Source organism: Limulus polyphemus, unplaced genomic scaffold (genome assembly GCF_000517525.1).
Source record: "Limulus polyphemus unplaced genomic scaffold, Limulus_polyphemus-2.1.2 Scaffold1072, whole genome shotgun sequence".
Taxonomy (NCBI): domain Eukaryota; kingdom Metazoa; phylum Arthropoda; class Merostomata; order Xiphosura; family Limulidae; genus Limulus; species Limulus polyphemus.
In genome coordinates this window covers 75,361-96,282 of record NW_013666682.1, presented here as the reverse complement: position 1 = coordinate 96,282, position 20,922 = coordinate 75,361, and the positions used below count along the sequence as shown (strand labels likewise).

Here is a 20,922-nt window from a genome sequence, read left to right as displayed (position 1 = left end):
CAATTCAGTTCAAAATGTCCGAACATTTCTCTTCCAACTCTAAAACTCATGATCCAGAGAGTCCCGATCAAGAAACAGATAAGTCTGAGAATCCAAGAGATTCTCAAAACACGACAACACCATCTCCTGACTCCTCAAAAAGCATTCCAACTGCAAACGGAAAAGGTGGTCCAAACGATCTGCGGAACAAGAATAAAAAACGAAGACTGAGGAAGTACCTTACTAAAGATGAAGGTTATTACTCAACGTCAAGTACACCTAAATCATTAGGCAAGTGTGTACTTTTTTGTTGTCTTAGGAACCTAAAAACAAAAACAAAACACTCCTCATGCAATATCTTGTTTGCTTGTATTCAAAGAGAAAATAAAGCGTAAATATGATTAATGATATTTTTCATGAGTCTAGGGGGAAAAGTTTGAAATAAAAAAAGTTTAGAAACATAGCATCAAAAAATGCTGTAAGAATGGAATGGTTAGTAGGCTGGCAGTTACGTTTTAACCCGTGTTATAAGAATGAAATGGTTAGTAGGCTGGCAGTTACGTTTTAACCCGCGTTATAACAATGGAATGGTTAGTAGGCTGACAGTTACGTTTTAACATGTGCTATAAGAATGGAATGGTTAGAAACATATCATCAAAAAGTAAAAATACATAAGAAATAGTTCTTGTTGTAATCGTTATGTTAAGATTTTGCAAGGTCCGTATTTTTAATATCATAAAAATATATTTCCAACATCCTTTGTAAAACTAGTGTTATAGACTCCTCAATTCGAAAGATAATTCTCTGTTCCAGTTTTTAATTTACTTGCTTGGCTTAACTACATACAAATCATTGATGCACCTCTACCACTAGTTGAGCTTAATTCCTGTACTACCTGTATTACTAGGGCAAAATTTAAATATTAGACTTCTCAATAGTTTGTGACCTGTTTATTCATTACATTATGCAAGTATCCTTTTGGTTCTGGTCTTGTATTGTTAGTATAAAATACAACCGTACCTAAGAAAATCTGATTGTATTAAAACGTTGTTTTTTTTATATAGAAACGTTAGATTCTATAATCATCATAACAGTTTTTCTTTATAAATAGTCCACCCCAACTCCTCCACATACACTCGTATGTATGACTAGATATGTGAGTGTGTTACATTAGTTGTTATAATTTCAAACTTACAGAAAAAAACTTCATACAAATAAGCCAATGTTAAAAAAGGAAAAATATATTAAAAAAATCAGAGTGAAATGATTTTATAATTACCGTTATTTATAAAATAATTAATTGTTGTTATAGTTTTAGCGCAAAGCTAAAAATTTGATTATCTGCGCTATGTCCGCCACGAGGAATCGAAGCCCGAATTTTAAATTTTTAATAACTTCTGATCAAAAGCAAGCTGAATCTGTAGATCATAACTAAAAGATAACATACGTTAATGAAGCTAGATATGTACAATAAACTGATAACAATACTTAACTAAATAGATTGATCAAGAAAACGACAAGCTGTTCCAGTGAAGTTAAACCTGATATTTCTGTTCAGTTTATATATCAACAAAACTAAAACGTTGAACTATTTTTGCGCAAACAAGGATTTGTTTTCTCAGTATGAATGATATTCGTTATTTTCAGCAGCCCATAAAGTAGTTCTACTTTCTGGGACTAGTGTGTCGACCCTTCCGGGTCAAGTAAGCGCAACGGACAGTCGGAAACTTCCAGACCTGGCGGACGGTACGTTGACCGAGAATGCCTCAGAGGATGGAGAAGGAGATGACCGCCCGACATGGGGGAAAAAAGCCGACTTTCTACTTTCCATCATAGGCTTTGCTGTGGACTTAGCGAATGTATGGCGATTCCCTTACCTGTGCTATAAGAATGGGGGAGGTAAGTAGGCTGGAAATTACGTTTTAACCAGTGGTATAAAAATGGAATGGTTAGTAGGCTAGCAGTTACGTTTTAATCTGAGCTGTAAAAATGGAATGGTTAGTAGACTGGCAGTTACGTTTTAACTGTGCTATAAGGATGCAATGGATAGTAGGCTGACAGTTACGTTTTAACCTGTACTGTAAGAATGGAATGGTTAGTAGGCTGGCAGTTACGTTTTAACCTGTACTGTAAGAATGGAATGGTTAGTAGGCTGGCAGTTACGTTTTAGCATGTGCTATAAGAACGGAATGGTTAGTAGACTGGCAGTTACGTTTTAACCTGTGCTGTAAGAAAGAATTGTTAGTAGGCTAGCAGTTACGTTTTAGCCTGTACTGTAAAAATGGAATGGTTAGTAAACTGGCAGTTACGTTTTAACTGTGCTGTAAAAATGGAATGGTTAGTAGACTGGCAGTTACGTTTTAACTGTGCTATAAGGATGCAATGGATAGTAGGCTGGCAGTTACGTTTTAACATGAACTATGAGACATTCCTGGTTTAAAAAAAAATCTTTGTTGAAGTTAGGGAGTCAGAACCACACCTGGTCAATAATAAAACTGCATGGTTTTGTTAAAACTTACGAATAAGAAATATACCTGATCTATACCGAAAGTGGTGTTTATTAAAAATAAGGAATTATTATAGTTATGAAAACATAACTGCAAGCCTACACTAACCATTTCACAGGTACAAGCATAGCTGTTTAGCCTACTCACTACCTCCATTCTTACCTGGTCAATAAATAAATAAAAATTGTAAAAGAGTAAAAGTAGTGAATAAGAGCCATTCCTGGTTTAAAACATCTTTGTTAAAGTTAGGGAGTCAGAACCACACCTGGTCAATAAATAAATAAAAATTGTAAAAGAGTAAAAGTACTGAATAAGTGTTTCTTATTCCCTATCTTCTGATGCTCGTGTTTGGAGCAATGCCTCTGTTTTACATGGAACTTGCACTTGGCCAATACAACCGTTTGGGCCCCATCAGCGTTTGGAAGATTTGTCCACTTTTTAAAGGTAGGCACTGGTATAAAGATCATCTGCATGTGCTAAAGCTTGTCATTCATAATAGAAATCATTCTAGTTTTTCTTTACTGATACAATATCTACAAAACATAGGGTCTCTGTCATCTTTCGTTGTCAGGGATTTGATGTAAAAGTTTGTATTTTAACGTATTTCTTGGCCAGTTTATTTTTATATCAACGTTGTAAGAACGGCATATTATAATCTTTGTTTTTTCATTTTTGTTTAGTTTGCTAAACGTCAGTTGTGCAGAGAAGTGTAGTTTTGGATACATAAATTAATTGTTAGTTTTGATACGTCGCTTATTTCTTTAGCTCTGAAAGCTGTAATAGCTAATTTCACTTTTTTAGATAATAGAGCATCCTAAGAATATATCATACGTTTTTTTATGTTTTGCATTTTTTTAGCGTTTCCCTTTATTCTGTAATGTTTTCATTTTCCCACAAAATAATAGATGATTTAAATAAAATTGGCTTTAAAGTAGTAAGTAGCAGAGGGAAACGAAAAAAAAAACGTATACAGTGTGGAGGGAGATTTTTGTAGAAACGGAACGCAAACCACGAACCCTTGTATTCAGAGCCCGATACACGCTAACCATTTACCTACGCTAGGTCCTTGTGAAGATTAAGTTCAAGAAGCAGGCACTAAACCGGTTGCAAGAGGGAGAATTGAAATGCTTGGCAAACTCGTACAGATAACATAGACGATAAAGTATGGGGTTTTAGAATTCCTTATGAGCATACCTAAAAGATCCTGAAAGTTTCATGGTGATTCAGAGGTCGAGAAGTCGGAAAGTTTTCGCTTTACAGTATGGATTAACAAGTATAGATATAAGCCCTGTCACGCGCTCTCGACGTCACTTTCATCTCGTGTGTTCAACAAGGCCTCATTACAAGACTAATATTCTTTTATTAATGACTAGTATGTCACTCACTGCTTTCACTTGATATCATATGTGATCGCGTTGACGCAAGGTATTCAACAAGAATAGAGTTCCAGGATGATTAAAAGCGAGGTAGAAGTAATCAGTTTCTTCATGAAGAAGATAAAAGATGATTATATACAAACACACCCACAGCTGAAATAGAACAACACAAGAAATTAATTCTTGGAAGTTTGTTTGTTTGTTGCCCACCACGGGTATCGAAACCCGGATTCTAGCGTTGTAATGCCGCTGTGCCACTGGGGGGGGGGCAATTATTGAAAGAAAAATAGTTCAAATGAAGGGGTGTGAGCAATTTGAACACACACAAAAAGAAACTCATATCGCACAATTAAATTAAATTAATCCAGAACAAATTACAAAATATCTAAAATAAATGATAGGAAATTATACATGTTAGTAAAAATAGTTACAAATTTAATGTTTATTCTTTAACCACAATCTTGACTTTTATTGAAACTTGAAAGAAATACTCTCCTATCTAATGTGTCTTTTAACAAGACAGTATGAACATAAATTGTTTTCTATTACTAGGTTTAGAAAGTATAGTGCATATAAACTGTTTTCTATTAACACATTTGTTCACCGGTGGAGCAACGGCAAGTTTAGAGACTTACAACGCTAAAATCAGGAGTGCAGATAGCCCCAATGTGATTTTGCTGTCAGGTTTAGACTGACACATTGTAGTGAATACAAACTGCTTTCTCTTAACAGGTTTAGACTGGCACACTGTAGGGAATACAAACTGCTTTCTCTTAACAGGTTTAGACTGGCACACTGTAGGGAATACAAACTGCTTTCTTTTAACAGGTTTAGACTGGCACATTGTAGTGAATACAAACTATGTTCTCTTATCAGGTTTAGACTGGCACATTGTAATGAATACAAACTGCTTTCTTTTAACAGGTTTAGACTGGCACATTGTAGTGAATACAAACTATGTTCTCTTATCAGGTTTAGACTGGCACATTGTAATGAACAGAAACTGCTTTCTTTTAACAGGTTTAGACTGGCACATTGTAGTGAATACAAACTATTTTCTCTTATCAAGTATAGACTGGCACATTGTAGTGAATAGAAACTGCTTTTTTTTAACAGGTTTAGACTGGCACATTGTAGTGAATACAAACTATTTTCTTTAAGGTTTAAACTGGCGCTTTTTAATGAATACAAACTGTTTTTATCAGGTTTGGACTGGAAGAATTTTGTGACTATAAACGTTTTTCTCTTGTCTAGTGATATGTTTATTTTACAGACAAACTACTTAGTATTCGTAGTTTTACGTAACTCTATACTTTATATGTTAAGATACAAACAACACAACCTTGAAACTTAGAATGTAAAATCAGTTACACTACCTTTACCCAGTCTGAATGCAAGTACTGTACTGGTATTTTAGATTGTTCTTACAAATAACATTAGAAAGTGAGCAAATGTCTGTATCCTAATATGTTTGTTATATTTATGAAAAATGTCGGCATGTTTCCTTTGGCCACAAATCTAACATCAGGAGAAAAGTTCGGGTTTCAGGTAAGTGTGGTAGATAATTCTCTAAAGCTGGACGGAGAAACAGGAATAATTAGTCTTATAGTATAGTCGTAAGTGGTAATAAAATGTCAGGGTGAAAGTTTTGTAAATAATCCTCTTTTTGGAAGAAAAATAGACTGATTGCATTATTCCCGAGAAAGGCGAATGACTAGAGTTCTATATTCCGTATTCTCAAAAGTACAATATTGCATGAACTCCCTATTGTTCAAATATTATTTCTTTTCCATAAATTAATGTATTGGTAATTGAGTATTAAGTATTATCTTAAAGATCACATGGAAATCGCCCGAGACAATCTGGTTTGACATGCAGAGCAGCAGATACGTGGAGGAATTGTGACACCGTTATCAATTTCAGCTCACGTGTTGAACTCAGAATTAAGATATAATTTTATAGCGAGAAGGCTAATACTGCATTTGACGAAATATACTTTGTCACTGCTATAAAGATTCTATGGGAAATTGGATGTAACTAATAAGTTGACAGTTTCGAGAAAGCAGTTTTTGCACTTATATAAGTAGATCGAATTGATCTGCTCTGTCATCAACGAAGAAACTAACGAAGAAATACAGCTACAGCGTAATCATATCTGACAATACAGAAATGGTCAAGGTCTTGCAGCAGTTTTAATCATTTCACGACTGTTGTTATATATGACATGTCTTTAACATCTTCAGTGGTGTATTTATTGTTTTTGATTTAAAAAATTAAACGTTAAATAGTCACATTACAATTTAACAAATACAAGCATTTCACTTTTACAGAGAGAGAAGCTGATCAACTCATATTAAAAGTTGAAATTTTAGTAAGAAACGAGTTAATCAACTTATATTGCAGATGGTTAATGCAGTGAGAGACGGGATGCTCAACTTATATTAAGTGTTTAACATAGCGATAACGAGTTAATCAACTTATATTAAATGTGTTTAACGTAGTGAGAGACGAGTTGTACTAAAAGGTTAAAATTCAAGGAACTTGTGTATATATTTAAAATACTGTTGATAGAGCAGTGAGGAAATTTAACAAAATAAATGTTGCACAAAAAAAGTAAACTAAAATCAACATTTGATAAAATAGATTAAAAGGAAATGTTGTTTTTACCATATATTACACGTTTATCATGTCAAATTTTTCATAAATTCAAAAAAATAAGACAAAGATCTTATTGCCATTTACAGACCATTGAATAACATTAGTCAAATATTAAATAAAACTAAACATAAAATGAATCTAATGGGAAAAAAAGGTGTATATACATATATATATAGTTCAATGTTAATGTGGTTGTGCATAAATTGGTCAAACTAGAAGAAACTTAAAATTTAGAATAAATGAACATAAGAGACATGTTTAAATCAAAAGTGAAAAATCTGCTTTAGCTGAACACGTAAATTAGACATTATATAAATCACAGTGGAAAAAAACGGTTATTTTGGCTCAACCGAATAGTATGACTGCTTGAAATATTAGAGAAACCATTGAAATAACGAAACACAGCAAAAACAACTTGATCTTAAATAAGGAAGAAGGGTTAGAAAATTAGAATGTATGTAGATGACGGGATCTTCTTTTTGGAATTGTAAACGAGTAGTCACATGACCATGGCTTTTGTATTTATGTAGTAGACAGTAACTGTTTTTCACACTCCTGAAGATGACGTGAACCCATGTTGAAACATGTAGAGCGACTTTTACAACCGTTGATCGGTTTAAATAAAGATTTTAATTGTGTTTTTTGTTTGTGGATTTTAATATTTTGAATTACGTGTTTAACATAATGAGAGACGAGTTAATCAACTTATAAGTTTTTAACGTAGTAAGAGAGAAGTAGATCAACCTATATTAAGTGTATTTAACGTAGTGAGAGACGAGTTAATCAACTTATATAATAAGTTTTTAACATAGTGAGAGATAAGTTGATCAACTTATATTAAGTGTATTTAACGTAGTGAGAGACAAGTTAATCAACTTATAGTATAGGTTTTGAACATAGTGAGAGACAAGTTGATCAACTTATGTTAAGTGTATTTAACATAGTGAGAGATGAGTTAATCAACTTATAAGTTTTTAACGTAGTAAGAGAGAAGTAGATCAACTTATATTAAGTGTATTTAACATAGTGAGAGACGAGTTAATCAACTTATATTATAAGTTTTTAACATAGTGAGAGCAAGTTGATCAACTTATATTAAGTGTATTTAACGTAGTGAGAGACAAGTTGATCAACTTATATTAAGTATATTTAACGTAGTGAGAGACGAGTTAATCAACTTATATTATAAGTTTTAACATAGTGAGAGACAAGTTGATCAACTTATATTAAATGTATTTAACATAGTGAGAGACGAGTTAATCAACTTATATTATAAGTGAGAGACAAGTTGATCAACTTATATTATCAGTTTTTAACGTAGTGAGAGACAAATTGATCAACCTATATTAAAAAGTTGATTAACTCGTCTCTCACTATGTTAAATACACGTATTGCAAGTTTTTAACGTAGTGAGAGACAAGTTGATCAACTTATATTAAGTGTATTTAACATAATGAGAGACGAGTTAATCAACTTATAAGTTTTTAACGTAGTAAGAGAGAAGTAGATCAACTTATATTAAATATATTTAACGTAGTGAGAGACGAGTTTATCAACTTATATTACAAATTTTTAACGTGGTGAGAGACAAGTTGATCAACTTATATTAAGTGTATTTAACATAGTGAGAGACGAGTTAATCAACTTATATCATAAGTTTTAACGTAGTGAGAGACAAGTTGATCAACTTATAGTAAGTGTATTTAACGTAATGAGAGAAAAGTTGGTCAACTTATAGTAAGTGTATTTAACGTAGTGAGAGACAAGTTGATCAACTTATAGTAAGTGTATTTAACGTAATGAGAGAAAAGTTGGTCAACTTATAGTAAGTGTATTTAACGTAGTGAGAGACAATTTGATCAACTTATGTTAAGTATTTAATAATGACAAACGAATCAATTAATATATATTACAAGTTTTGTTTGTTTTTTGTTACAAATTAGTTACATGTACACGTACATGAGTTATTACTGAATTCAATTAGACCACATTTTTATAGGATGATTCTATATAATTGGTTCTTATAAAAACATTTCAAATAGTTATTATACAAGATTCAGAAGTACCAAGCATCTTACTTCAACTTGCACTTTCACCAGTTATAACTGAGTTCAGCATCATTCTGCGCACTGTCTTTATGTTTCTTATGATCACCACTAGGTGTCGGATACTGTGCAGTCCTAATTTCCTGGTATGTGTCCTTCTACTATAACGTCATAATTGGCTGGACCGTGTACTTCATCTACAAGTCCTTCAGCTCTGAGCTTCCCTGGATGAAATGTGGGAACGAGTGGAACACAAACCTTTGCTCGACTGGAGGTCTTCCAAATTCCAGTGACGTCAATTCTACGGATCTAAATGTGCTGAACAAAACATCGCCGGCACTTGAGTTTTTCGAGTATGTCCAATAAAAGTTAATAAACTACATTGTTTACTAGAAACTACACACATTTCGAACGTCTAGAACACATTTTATCTTTTCGTTAAATTACAAGTTTAGGTGAGCGTATAGTTTATTAAAAGTAAAATTATGTTCTAAATGTTTTATATTTCTATGTTTCGAACGCACGGCATAAATCCTTTACTTTATTTAATTATGTTTATTAAGTATACTTTCCACGTAAACATGTAAACTACTAAATATTTTAATAGATATAACGCTGAATAAAGAAATTAAAAATATGAAAATGTGTTTTCATAAAAAATATAAACATAATTTCATTGACTATTGTTCAGAATTATAGCTGTTTAATATGAAAATCACTTGATTTTTTAATTATACATATATAAATTTAAAACGTGATTTTTGCAATCAAAAACTTGCTTCTCTTCTACAGCTTTTTCTGAAGCCAATAACAGTTTATTTCAAAAATCAGTGCGCGAGCTGACCTTGTGGTAAAGTTATAAGTTTTAGAGCCTGGTTTCAATCTGTGTGATACCACCAGGTATTGCCGACACTTTATAGTTCATTATAAGAGTGACAGTTAATACCTTAACGTAGATGGAGGGTGATAGGATGCTGCTGATTGACTGTCTTCCATCTGGTCAGTAGTTAAGAATTAGAGAAGGCAGCAGATACCTTTATATACATGAAATACAAATAAAATTCAAAAATCAGGGACTACATTTTACAAAAATGGAAGCACGTTTAAGCTCAATTTCCTGTTCCAATATTCAACGTGTTTTGTGTAATAAAAACATACCACCTTTCAGTCTTTAATTTCTTAACTACAAACACTGTTAGCGAGTATTTAAAGAAGTAAAACACTTGTTAGATCGACTTAAATATAAATAATAGTTGTTGAACATCTAAAGTCAAATTATTTCTTTAGATTACACTATGTAAATCTCGAAATTAACGTAGTGAGACACAAGTTGATGTTCTGTGTTATTAATCACTTGGTGTTTTATATTTGTGTTTTTATTTTCCAGTCGGGAAGTTTTGGAGGTTCATCTGAGTACCGGGTTTCACGACTTGGGCGCCCCCAGGTGGCAGCTTGTAATTTGCGTCTTTATTGTATTTCTTATACTTTATTTGTCGCTGTTCAAAGGAGTAAAATCATCAGGAAAAGTACGTGTTTATTTAGTTCGCCCATCTTTCAAGATTCAAGCCATATACGTTTGTTGTGATATGCCATATTCATACAGTTGTATGGAGTGTATATAATATATATATATATATGTTTTATTTGTTGCTAAAATTATAATCTAATTTTCCAAGCTACCCTCTCAAGATCCCCCTATCATGTGAAATTGAAAACTAAAAATAAATATCTTTACTTGTATCACTGACATCGACAATAAAACACATACTTGTAGTTTATGATAAAGTGTAACTGGGAGAACGTTAAATAATAAGTACAGCACAATTTTCAAAATCTGAAATCCTGTTAAAAGTCAAAAAGTAAAAAGAAAAAGTTACATTCCACTTTTAAGTTACCTTAACTGTTTTCATTATTATTAATTAAAAATCAAGTCCAGCTATGAGTCTCAATAATTGCTTTATATTAGTCAAAAATCAAGTCTGTCTATAAGTTTCAGTAATGTTTTATATGACATAAGAATTGAAAACGAGAACTCAGTTTGATTCTAATCATTATTTGCTTCTCAAGATTTTCTATCTGTTTCGCTTGAAATTTTTTTTATCATTTACTTACCAAGATAATTTTATTAAAAATACTAAGTCTAATCTATAGGTTATTATGTCATTCAGATCATGTTCTTTAGTCATTCGTCGTATATAAACTGTTATTGAAATTCGTCGCTGTTACTGTTACAGACATGTAAGGGCCTATCTTTTGTACAGGTCAGCAATTCTTGCCAAAACTTGTGACTTGCATAAAGCTATTCTATTTTTCTCTGACATTGTTGATAGTAAAACCTAACTCACGACCTTTAGGTAAATAAGCCTGTCTTCAATATATATCATCATTATTACGCCAAGGATAACTATTTGTGACGAACCTACTTTAAGCAAACATGACAGCCTTGTAAAGTGCAATGAAGAATTAACTAGCGTGGCTTTAATGTTTAATGCCGGATTGTGAATTCGAAGATTCATGGTTCGCGACCCATTACCGCATTTGGAGCCATGGGCGTACTGTGAGAGTGAAAATGAAATCCCACTATTTGGTCAGACAAGCGTAACCCAAGAGTTGGCAGTGGGTGCTCTTAAAAGAGCTGCCTGATCCCTTAGTTATCAATTCACAATTAGGGACAACTATGCGCATATAACCCTTGTGAAGGCGTGCGCAAAATTCTGGAACAAACATACCTGCTATTAACACACAGTATTGGGTGTAATTATAGAAACTGTGAATGAAAAGGATATATACCAGAAATCAGTTCCACATCAGCATAATGCCCATAGAAGTATTACATGCATTCATACTATTCCCAGTAGTAATGTGCTAAATGCACTCATGGCTCCCAGGATAGAAATGTCAAATAGATCATTGGCAAAATCTCTGCTGGATTATCATGTATCACGTAAAGAACAAACCTTTAGTTTCAGAACTTCACTTTTGAAGAGCTTGGGCTTTTTACCTTGACCTCTTTTATTACCTAAAGTACTAGTTTCAAAGTACCCCTTTCAGAATTTCCACACATATCTAATTTGAATATGAAATTTCACCCCAATTGTTGTATTGAGTAGCTACCCTCTAAACCAACCAAAACTTTAATTTTTACACATTTCTCGGTTGTAAGTGTATAAGTGTAAACGTGACCTCCAGAATAATAAAATACACATTAGCATGAAATGTATCTGTTCAAAAACCACTGCTTAGGAACGATAACCAAACCAAAAGGCTGAAATGGACATCAGGTTTCAAACAATGAGATGAGCAAAGCTGGAAAAGGGTATTCTACACAGATGACTCTATTTTCAAATTATCTGGCAGCAACTAACAATAGTTCATTTGATGGCAGAGAGACTATTGGCATCACAGTCAATGCAGATATACAGTGAAGTAGAATAGGGGTCCAGTGCAATTTTGGTGCTGGATTCCAGCCAATGATGTTGGAAGAAAAATGTGGCCGAAGCAACAATCGCAGCTATGATTTGTTCTGCACAAAGTCCCGATACAGATATAATTAAGGCTGAATGGAACTATATGGGCATTGAGAATGTCAAAAAGTAGCCAAACAACTGAAACAATTAGATTGTAGGGAGTGATACAGAACATTTGGAACAATATTTCACAATTATAAATTATAGACGTATGGTAGCGCAAAATACAGTCTTGACCAAAAAGCTTGCGTATTGTTCTATTGATGTTATTGTCTAAATGCAATGAGTAGAAACATAGAAGGTAGCATATCATCGGACAACATGTACGAGTTGTTATTCTGGTCTGTTTAAGTTGTTTTGAGCATTTGTTTGTCAAAAAACACATGCACACCTGCTTTATATAAAAGGGTGTGATTTTGGTATAATATTTTTCGAAACAGATCAATGTTTTGTTCAGAAAATTTCCCTGAACTTAGTATAGAATCATAACTTGTCACGTGCCATAAGTTATAGGGCATCAAATTGTTCGATTGTTAATAAATGGTATGAAGCAAACGGACATTATCAGAACAGTAGGGTATCCTCAGTGTACTGTATTCAGAATCCTGAAACGTCGTCGGACTATAGGAAATATTCCAGGAAAGCTTAATGGTAGACGCCGAAAAACTACTGTTTGAGATGACCGTGTTTTAATCAGGCTAACATGTCAAGGTTGAAAAAAGTTTTGCAACACCTTACGACAGGAATAGCATGAACACATTCATTCCAGGGTATCCAGGATAATAGGGAAAAGGAGACTGGCCAAACAAGGTTATTTTGCAAGAATGGCTATCTGAAAATCGATATTAACCAGAATTCACCGCCGTCACAGTGTTACTTGGGCAAGACAACATGCCACTTTACAGTTAGGACGCTGGTGACATGTCATCTTTTCAGATGAGTCCTATTTCCGGCTTGTTAAAGCTGTTGGTAGAATTCGGGTTTATCGGTTGCCTGGAGAAAATATGATAGAAGACTGTCTTTCCCACAAGGAACACATAGGAGGTGGTGCAGTACATGTTTGGGCAGCTATTCATCATGATGGAAAAACTGCTCTTCATATCCTCCTGAGAAACGTCAATGGTGACTCCTACAGGCATCACTTGGAGACGATATTTCTGTCATATGCTAGGGCAAGGTTTGACAATAACTTTGTGTTCCAGAATGACATTGTCACTGCCCACAATGCACATACTGTATAGGATTATCTCGACTAGGAGGATCTTACAAAATTGCCATGGCCGAAGAGTCTCCAGATTGTAATCCCTTTGAGAATTGTTGGGCAGAACAGAGACAGAAAATTGCTAACCACGACCCTAATCCAGCTACTGTAGCAGAGTTGCAGCGCCTTCTCGTGACACGTTGGGATGAAATCACGGTGAATTACATCAATAACCTCATCGATATGATGTCACGTCGCCTTGTGGACGTTATTAGAGAACAAGTAGGACTAATGAAGTACTGAATGTATAATATGAACTGATATAATCTTACAGACGCTTTGTATAATAATTTGATATTTTATTTTGTCATTAGATATGTTTCAGTAAGGTTTTGTTGTGATAGGTGAAATGCTGAATTGCACATCTTTCTTCATGTGTCTGATAAAATTGTTTGCTATTCTGATAAATTGTTCATGATGTCCATAGAACTTCTCGCATTATACAAATTACATATGTGTATGTTTAATATAACATACATTTTTAGTTTGACAGCATTAAGTGTACTTTTATCCCATCTTAATAATAATGGTCTTATTTGTTACAAAATATGCAAACATTTTGGCCAAGACTATACACGGGATACTGCTCTATTTAAAACAAATACAAAATACTAGTGTATTGTTTAACTTGTGTCTTTTTATTTACTGTAGTAACGTATTGTACTAGTGATAAAGTAATCATTTAGTGTCACTTAATTTGTTGTTTGTAACTCCTGTAGTTGTATCACTTGTGCTTATCCCAAATTTGTATCGCTTTTGCTTATCCATAACTATTTTCAATGTTGTAATTGTTATTTCCTCCTTGAACTCATGCAATTTTGTAGGATACTGCAATGAAAAACAACACTTTAAAATACACTAATTACAATGACACGGTTTAAACAACTCTGATATTTCCCTTTACTCGATGTTCCAGGTTGTATGGGTCACAGCGACCGCCCCCTACATCATACTTACCATCCTCCTTCTTCGTGGCGTTCTCCTACCAGGTGCCATCAACGGAATGAACTATTACCTCCGCCCAGATGTACACAAGCTTCTAGACTCGCAGGTAAGATATCAGAATGAAGTGTTACCCCCGCCCAGATATACACAAGCTTTTAGAATAGCAGGAAAGATATCAAAAGGAAGTGTCGCCCCCGCCCAGATATACACAAGCTTTTAGAATAGCAGGAAAGATATCAAAAGGAAGTGTCGCCCCCGCCCTGATATACACAAGCATCTAGAATCGTGGGGAAGATATCAAAAGGAAGTGTCGCCCCCGCCCTGATATACACAAGCATCTAGAATCGTGGGGAAGATATATCTCAATTTTTTTTTTAAGTTGTATTCAAACCTCTTAGTTCTCGAAAGTTTTTCTTTGCTTGTTATGCTTTCTTTTCTGAACTGTTACTAGTTACATTGCATCAGATATCGACCAATATTTGCATTAGGGTCTTTTCTAAGTGACTCATTTATTGTGGTTAGGAGAATGACGTCAATCAATATGTGAGGATTGACCTCATTGGCTTTATTTGAGATAATGCATTTGACTTGACATGACTACCTTGGATATTTTTCGACAACCAGAGAATGTCATTGTTCGCTTCCAAGCTCATAACTCTGTAACGACCTTGTAGCATGTTAATATTTCACAACACGCCTAAGTATGCTTAAAGTTCTTTTTGTTGTTGTTTTAATTTTGTACATTATTTTGAATTTTGTAGGTAAATACGTCAATCTGAAGAGACAAGAATAATAATATCTTCTGTGATATCAACACTAACGTATGAAGAGACAAAATATTACTATAATATCTTATACCACGGTCTAAAGAGACAAAAATATTAATATCATATCTTATGCCACGGTCTGAAGAGACAAAAGTATTAATATCATATCTTATACCACGGTCTGAAGAAACAAAAGTATTAATATCATATTTTATACCTCAGTCTGAAAAGGTAAAAGTATTAATATCATATTTTATACCTCAGTCTGAAAAGGCAAAAGTATTAATATCATATCTTATACCACAGTCTGAAAAGATAGAAGCAGTGATATCTTATGCTATATCAGCGAATGGTTCTAAGTACTACTAGTGTAATTTTAGTCATACATGTCTTTAGATGCTCTTTTTTCTCTCTCTCTCTTTCTTTCTTATTTCAACGAAACAGAAAGTGTCATTTCAAAACATTTGATCAAATTTTCTTTCTTCTTAATGGTGTTAATGTCCAGGAGAGTTTTGTTGCAGGTGTGGATCGACGCGGCAGTGCAGGTGTTCTACTCTGTTGGGGTGGGGTTTGGAGTCCACCTCACCTACGCTTCGTACAACAAGTTCCACAATAACTGCTACAGGTGAGTTCTCTTACCCCAAAACGTTTTGAGGAAAGTGACATAAGATATACCAGCTTGAAAGGAAGGATATGTATTATTGTAACTTAATGTAAATAGACTCATGATCAGGTACTATAATAAAGTATTCACTTTGTTAAGTAGAGTCAAATCCAAATTCTGTTGACTACAGCTGAGTAGATATTAACGTCTTTACTCTGTTAAGTAGTCAATATATACTTTAACATTTAGTTTAGTGAACCTTGAATTATTAAGAAAACAGAATTAACGTTACATTAAACTTAAAACCAACAATGAATAAAAAAAGCCAACCATATTTAACATTATGTGCATGTAGATTGTACATAATGGATAACCGCCAAGTCGTCGACAAATAAGTGACGTCGTGATTGTACCGCCTCTACCTTCACTTTCTATTAATTAGTCAGTTGAAACGTGATCGCATCAAGGGTATACTATTATAGTAATACTGTTTATTATCTTAAGATATAGCGTCAGAGCGCCACTAAAAACTGTAACTGCATACACTGAATTCGTTAAACTTTTAACAATATCTTTATCTAGTTTGTATAATCGCTGTTCTTACATGAAGCACGTTATTCTCTCAGAGTGTTGCACTATCTCTTTCTCCCTTTATCTTCTCTAAGGCAGACTAATTAATTTCAGTTTCCAATCAGCTTCAGTCCAACAATAAAAATTAACTTTATATTATTGAATTGAAAATAATTGTACACATGGATGTTAAAGATTTCTCTTCTTTTTTCACCAGAGGTGAAATTGAAAAGAGAATCTGTGATGTAGAAGCCTAATGCATTCTTTGATTAGCCGTACCCTCAAAACCCCATGGTTACAAAAGATGTGCTTATTTCTTTGTGTATACATGCAGACATTAAAAAATTACACATATGTCATTCGGAAAGGAATTATTTCTGTTCAATAATCGTTTTTCTGTGTCGATTCCTTGTGGTCAAACCATCTATTAGATATTTCCAGAAGTATGTCTGTAGACAAATACACATAATAACATCTTCTTCTTGGCCATATTTTGTTTCTTTGAGCCATTTCTATTTTTATTCCTCGTTTGAGAGTTTCTCTATAGCAAAAGTAAAAGTTGAACCGGGTATTCTTAAGTTTACACATTATTATGCTACAGTTGAGGAACGTATGATAGTCGTAATTTACACGGGGTACATTGAGGATTATCCCTCTTAATCTTTCTAAGACGGGGGATGTCTCCCCCTCGCACTGGAGCAGTTCTAAACTTTTATTTCTCTATAATTGTTTTTATAATTACCAGTTCCTTTAGAGGTCATGACGTATTTCATGACCCTACATAAACTGTCACCCCACTTTTGAAACCAAAGTCACGCTACCGAAATAAAGCACGCACGTGCACTCAAGTATATCTGAAATGAATAATCTGTCGACAAGCATAATTTATGCTTTATAGTTATCCTATTTTTATTTTTCGTGCTTGATTTTTGACCTAGTTGTCTGAATAAGCTAGTGGTGACCTGTAGCTGAATCTGTTGTCTTCTCCTTGACACGAATCTCCCCCCCCCTTCTGGTCAATGACTGATTCAGCATTTTGAACAGAAGAAATGTTATTCAATGTGATAATTCGGTCCAAGTGTAAGATAAGTTTACTATAGCTAATTTGGACAATAACTCAATAGATACATCGATTGCGACTGCAGCTCCACCTATCGTAAGCTCCTCGACACCATAGTTCTTCCGTTTTAGTCTTACTCGATCTGATAATTCGGTCGGAGTGTGGGATATTGTTTAGTTTAAGTTTACGGCCAAAAATATTGTTAACATCGAGGGCGCAAACTAGTAAAACAACGCATTCTAATCAATGTAAATAACAAAAATTGAACATCATATTCAATTAGCCATGCTCATCACTAGGTATGTATTTTTAGTTCTATTCTATTTAGGCACCTTACTTTGATCAGAACTTATTATTATTTACTTTGAATAATGGATACAATGATAACGACTACAGCTCCATCTCTCCATCTTTCGTCATCTCTTCACCATGATAGAGTTTTCACTCTAGTATTAAACGGTCTAATAACTCGTACGTTATACGATCTATGTTGAAGATAAGTAGGGATTCGGCATCTATTAACGCTTTATTTCAATAACGTGATATTACAACTTATGATCCCGTTTAAGTCTTCAAATCTTTGTTACCATTTCTTTAGCCCCTTTTCTTTTCCACAAGGATAAATGACATCCGTAGGTATAAAAAATGGACCGTTACTTGAGAAGTTCTTGTTAATATGAATACGTTCCCTCAGTGTACCAAAACTGTTCCCGAGCTACTTTATAGAACGAAAGTGATTACAAACAGCATTTTTGTTTTCGTGTCACTGACTTGGTTGACCTTCCCTAGTGTAAAACCTGCGCCAACTCGTAAAGGATTTTCGGCATGTATCGTTACAGCGTGTTCATGTTTCTGTTTTCATAATAATAATAGTAAAAAAAAAGACAACAGAAGATAACCGAAACTTTTACCACGACATTTGCTCGTAAAAACATATGCTGCTTCTTACCCTGATAAGAAATGCAATTAAGATAAAAATCGTTAAGCAACGTCTAAACCAAAATAGGTTTCGTAGCGAGCTACGATCTAACATTTTGTTCTAATGTAGAAGCTGGTACGTGTATGTCGTCTCCATTCAATGATCGTTTTTCCGACGCTTAAATCAAGATTTTGCATATTCAAATAACAACCATAAAGATAGAAATCTCTGACTATTATAACATGTATTCGTACGCCATAACATAGAAATCATCAAGTTTTTGTGTGTTTGTATTACAAACGACAGAAATCACCAACTTGAAAACTAATTATTCATACGCAAGGAGAAGATAGAAATCACCAACTTGAAAACTAATTATTCATACGCAAGGAGAAAATAGAAATCACCAAATTGAAAACTAATTATTCATACGCAAGGAGAAGATAGAAATCACCAACTTGAAAACTAATTATTCATACGCAAGGAGAAAATAGAAATCATCAACTTGAAAACTAATTATTCATACGCAAGGAGAAGATAGAAATCACCAACTTGAAAACTAATTATTCATACGCAAGGAGAAGATAGAAATCACAAATTTATAAAATGTGTATTCATACGCAAAAGAAGACAGAAATCGTCAAGCATACCTAACGTCCGTAAATCGTAGTTTTTAACTATTAAGTAATGTCTAATTGCGTTATAGCATTCCATATGTTTAATATGCCGTCGTTTAAAATGCAAAAGCAGTTCAGCATGTTCGGCATCCTAACAAGGACGACGACGCTCCTTTAAAAATACATTAAGGTTTTAATTGATTAATAGTGCATTCTATGCACTACAAGTTTACCCTAAATACTAATCTTTACCAAAAGTAACTTGCATCTTTTAGTATACTTTTACAAAGGTTAAGCACGTTATATTAAAACGATTTTGGAGCCTCACCACGTAGTTATAGTCCTTGTCGCCACGCCTTGTCATGCTCTACTTGACGGCCTTGTATCTTGACAATAGCGCTGCAGTGTAGTTTCCTCTGCCAAAGGTTCCATCGTAAGGTTTTTATATAAAAAGCTTTCCATTATTTCCTGATTGCTTTCAGTAAGTCATCTAACATACTAAGACGATGGTTTCCTAGCGCCCATTTAAACAGTCTGAACGTACAGGAATCTATAGCCAAGTTTACTGATATGTCTTCGTATAGAATAGTATGAATACCTGTTTATTCTACAGCTGCTTGAGATATGTGAAGGTCGAACGGACATGTCGTAGAAGGACATCTTTCTTGACTATCGGTCATATTGTTGTCTGAGACAAGTGGAAGGCTTTTTTTTTGTGTCACTAACCTTTGTGTTCGTGGATTTTCACCTGTTAAGAGACGCCGCACATTGCTTACTACGGCTGAAATACAACTTGTTGCAGGTCTCTTTCTGGATGATCTTGGTACCCAAGTTAATCCATATTTCCTTGTTTTTCAATGCCATTAAGTATAGAGGATATCTTCGTCTTGAAAATAATAAATTCTCGATCTGAACATATTTTTATGACGTGGATGTATGAATACTTTGCATGTGAAAGGACTGTTGCAAACCTTTTCCAAAAGCGATCAATTTTCAGTTACTTCACACTACCTACGAACACAACAATGTCAAAATGTAGTTGTGATACATTCCGATCCGCAGCGACTTTATATCTGCTGTGGTTGTCGCGTGCCTTGCTGATTTGCGTATTAAAAATAGTTTTAATGTAACTCACTCAACCTTTTATATCCCCCAAGATAGGTAATCAGCAAGTCACTAGTAAAAGTCTCTAATGGCTCATCGATAAGAGTGAGGGCTTATCATTCCGTAATTATGAGTTCGATCCTACTCTTGGAGACAGTGCACAAAGACAATAATGTAGCTTTCTGCTAAAGCAACAAAACAAACAAACACTTGCAATGAATAATATTTGCAAATAAAGAAGATAGGAAATGATACACCACGCATATCTAAGGGAATTGTTATATTGTGAGCAATAAGTTTATATGGTTTGTTCATGCTTAATAAAACTAACTATTTATGCGTCACGTTAATCAAATTAAAAATTCTGAAGAGCTGGGCGTGGCCTAGTCATGACTGTGCCCGGAATATGAATCTGGGAATTCATGTTTCATGACCCTGTGTCACAAAAACGCCATCTATTCTTTGGGTACGTGGGTGCACTATCAGAGTGAGGGTAAAATCCTACTAATAGATCAGAGAAGAGTGGCTCATTAGTCTGCGGTGAGTGCTGGTGTCTAACTCCCTTCTCTATAATCTGTCAATTCAAAATTAGGGAGGAATATGATCAGATAGCCTTCTTTGCAGCTTTGCGCGAAATTCTAAAACAAACACACAAAACATTACAATTATTTTAGCCTGTGTTTTCTTGTTGTCAAGAGTTATCTGGTGGTATTAATTAAATAAATAAATAGGAAAAAAAATTAAATTTTAACGGAAAGTAGGGATCGTTGGTTATTCGTAGAATTGCTATAAGAAGTATCCCAAACAAAATAAATGCTGCAATAAAAAATACACAAATAAGTAAAGTGATATTAGTTGGATAGATTTTAAAACGATTTTCAACCCCTATTTTGGATGGAATAATCAACGACCCTAATTTCCATTCAAATTTTAAGTTTTTTTCTTATTTATTTGTTCAGTTTTATATGTCCATGGATTGGACACAACATCTATAAACTTTCAGTATAACAATATCCCTGGTAGCTATAAGTTTTACAATAATA

The 20,922-nt window shown here is 34.0% G+C and overlaps 1 protein-coding gene across 1 annotated transcript in view; it reads left to right on the top strand.

Annotated features, from left to right (window-relative positions):
• Positions 1 to 6: 6 nt before the first annotated feature.
• Positions 7 to 20,922, top strand: part of LOC106461990 (sodium-dependent noradrenaline transporter-like) — a 34,625-nt gene continuing 13,709 nt past the window's right edge. Inside the window, exons 1-7 of the mRNA XM_022389107.1 lie at positions 7 to 270; positions 1,627 to 1,880; positions 2,801 to 2,930; positions 8,681 to 8,918; positions 9,953 to 10,091; positions 14,210 to 14,344; positions 15,527 to 15,631. Coding sequence (XP_022244815.1) covers positions 15 to 270; positions 1,627 to 1,880; positions 2,801 to 2,930; positions 8,681 to 8,918; positions 9,953 to 10,091; positions 14,210 to 14,344; positions 15,527 to 15,631 — 1,257 coding nt within the window. The 5' untranslated portion in view covers positions 7 to 14. The remainder of the gene's footprint in view (positions 271 to 1,626; positions 1,881 to 2,800; positions 2,931 to 8,680; positions 8,919 to 9,952; positions 10,092 to 14,209; positions 14,345 to 15,526; positions 15,632 to 20,922) is intronic.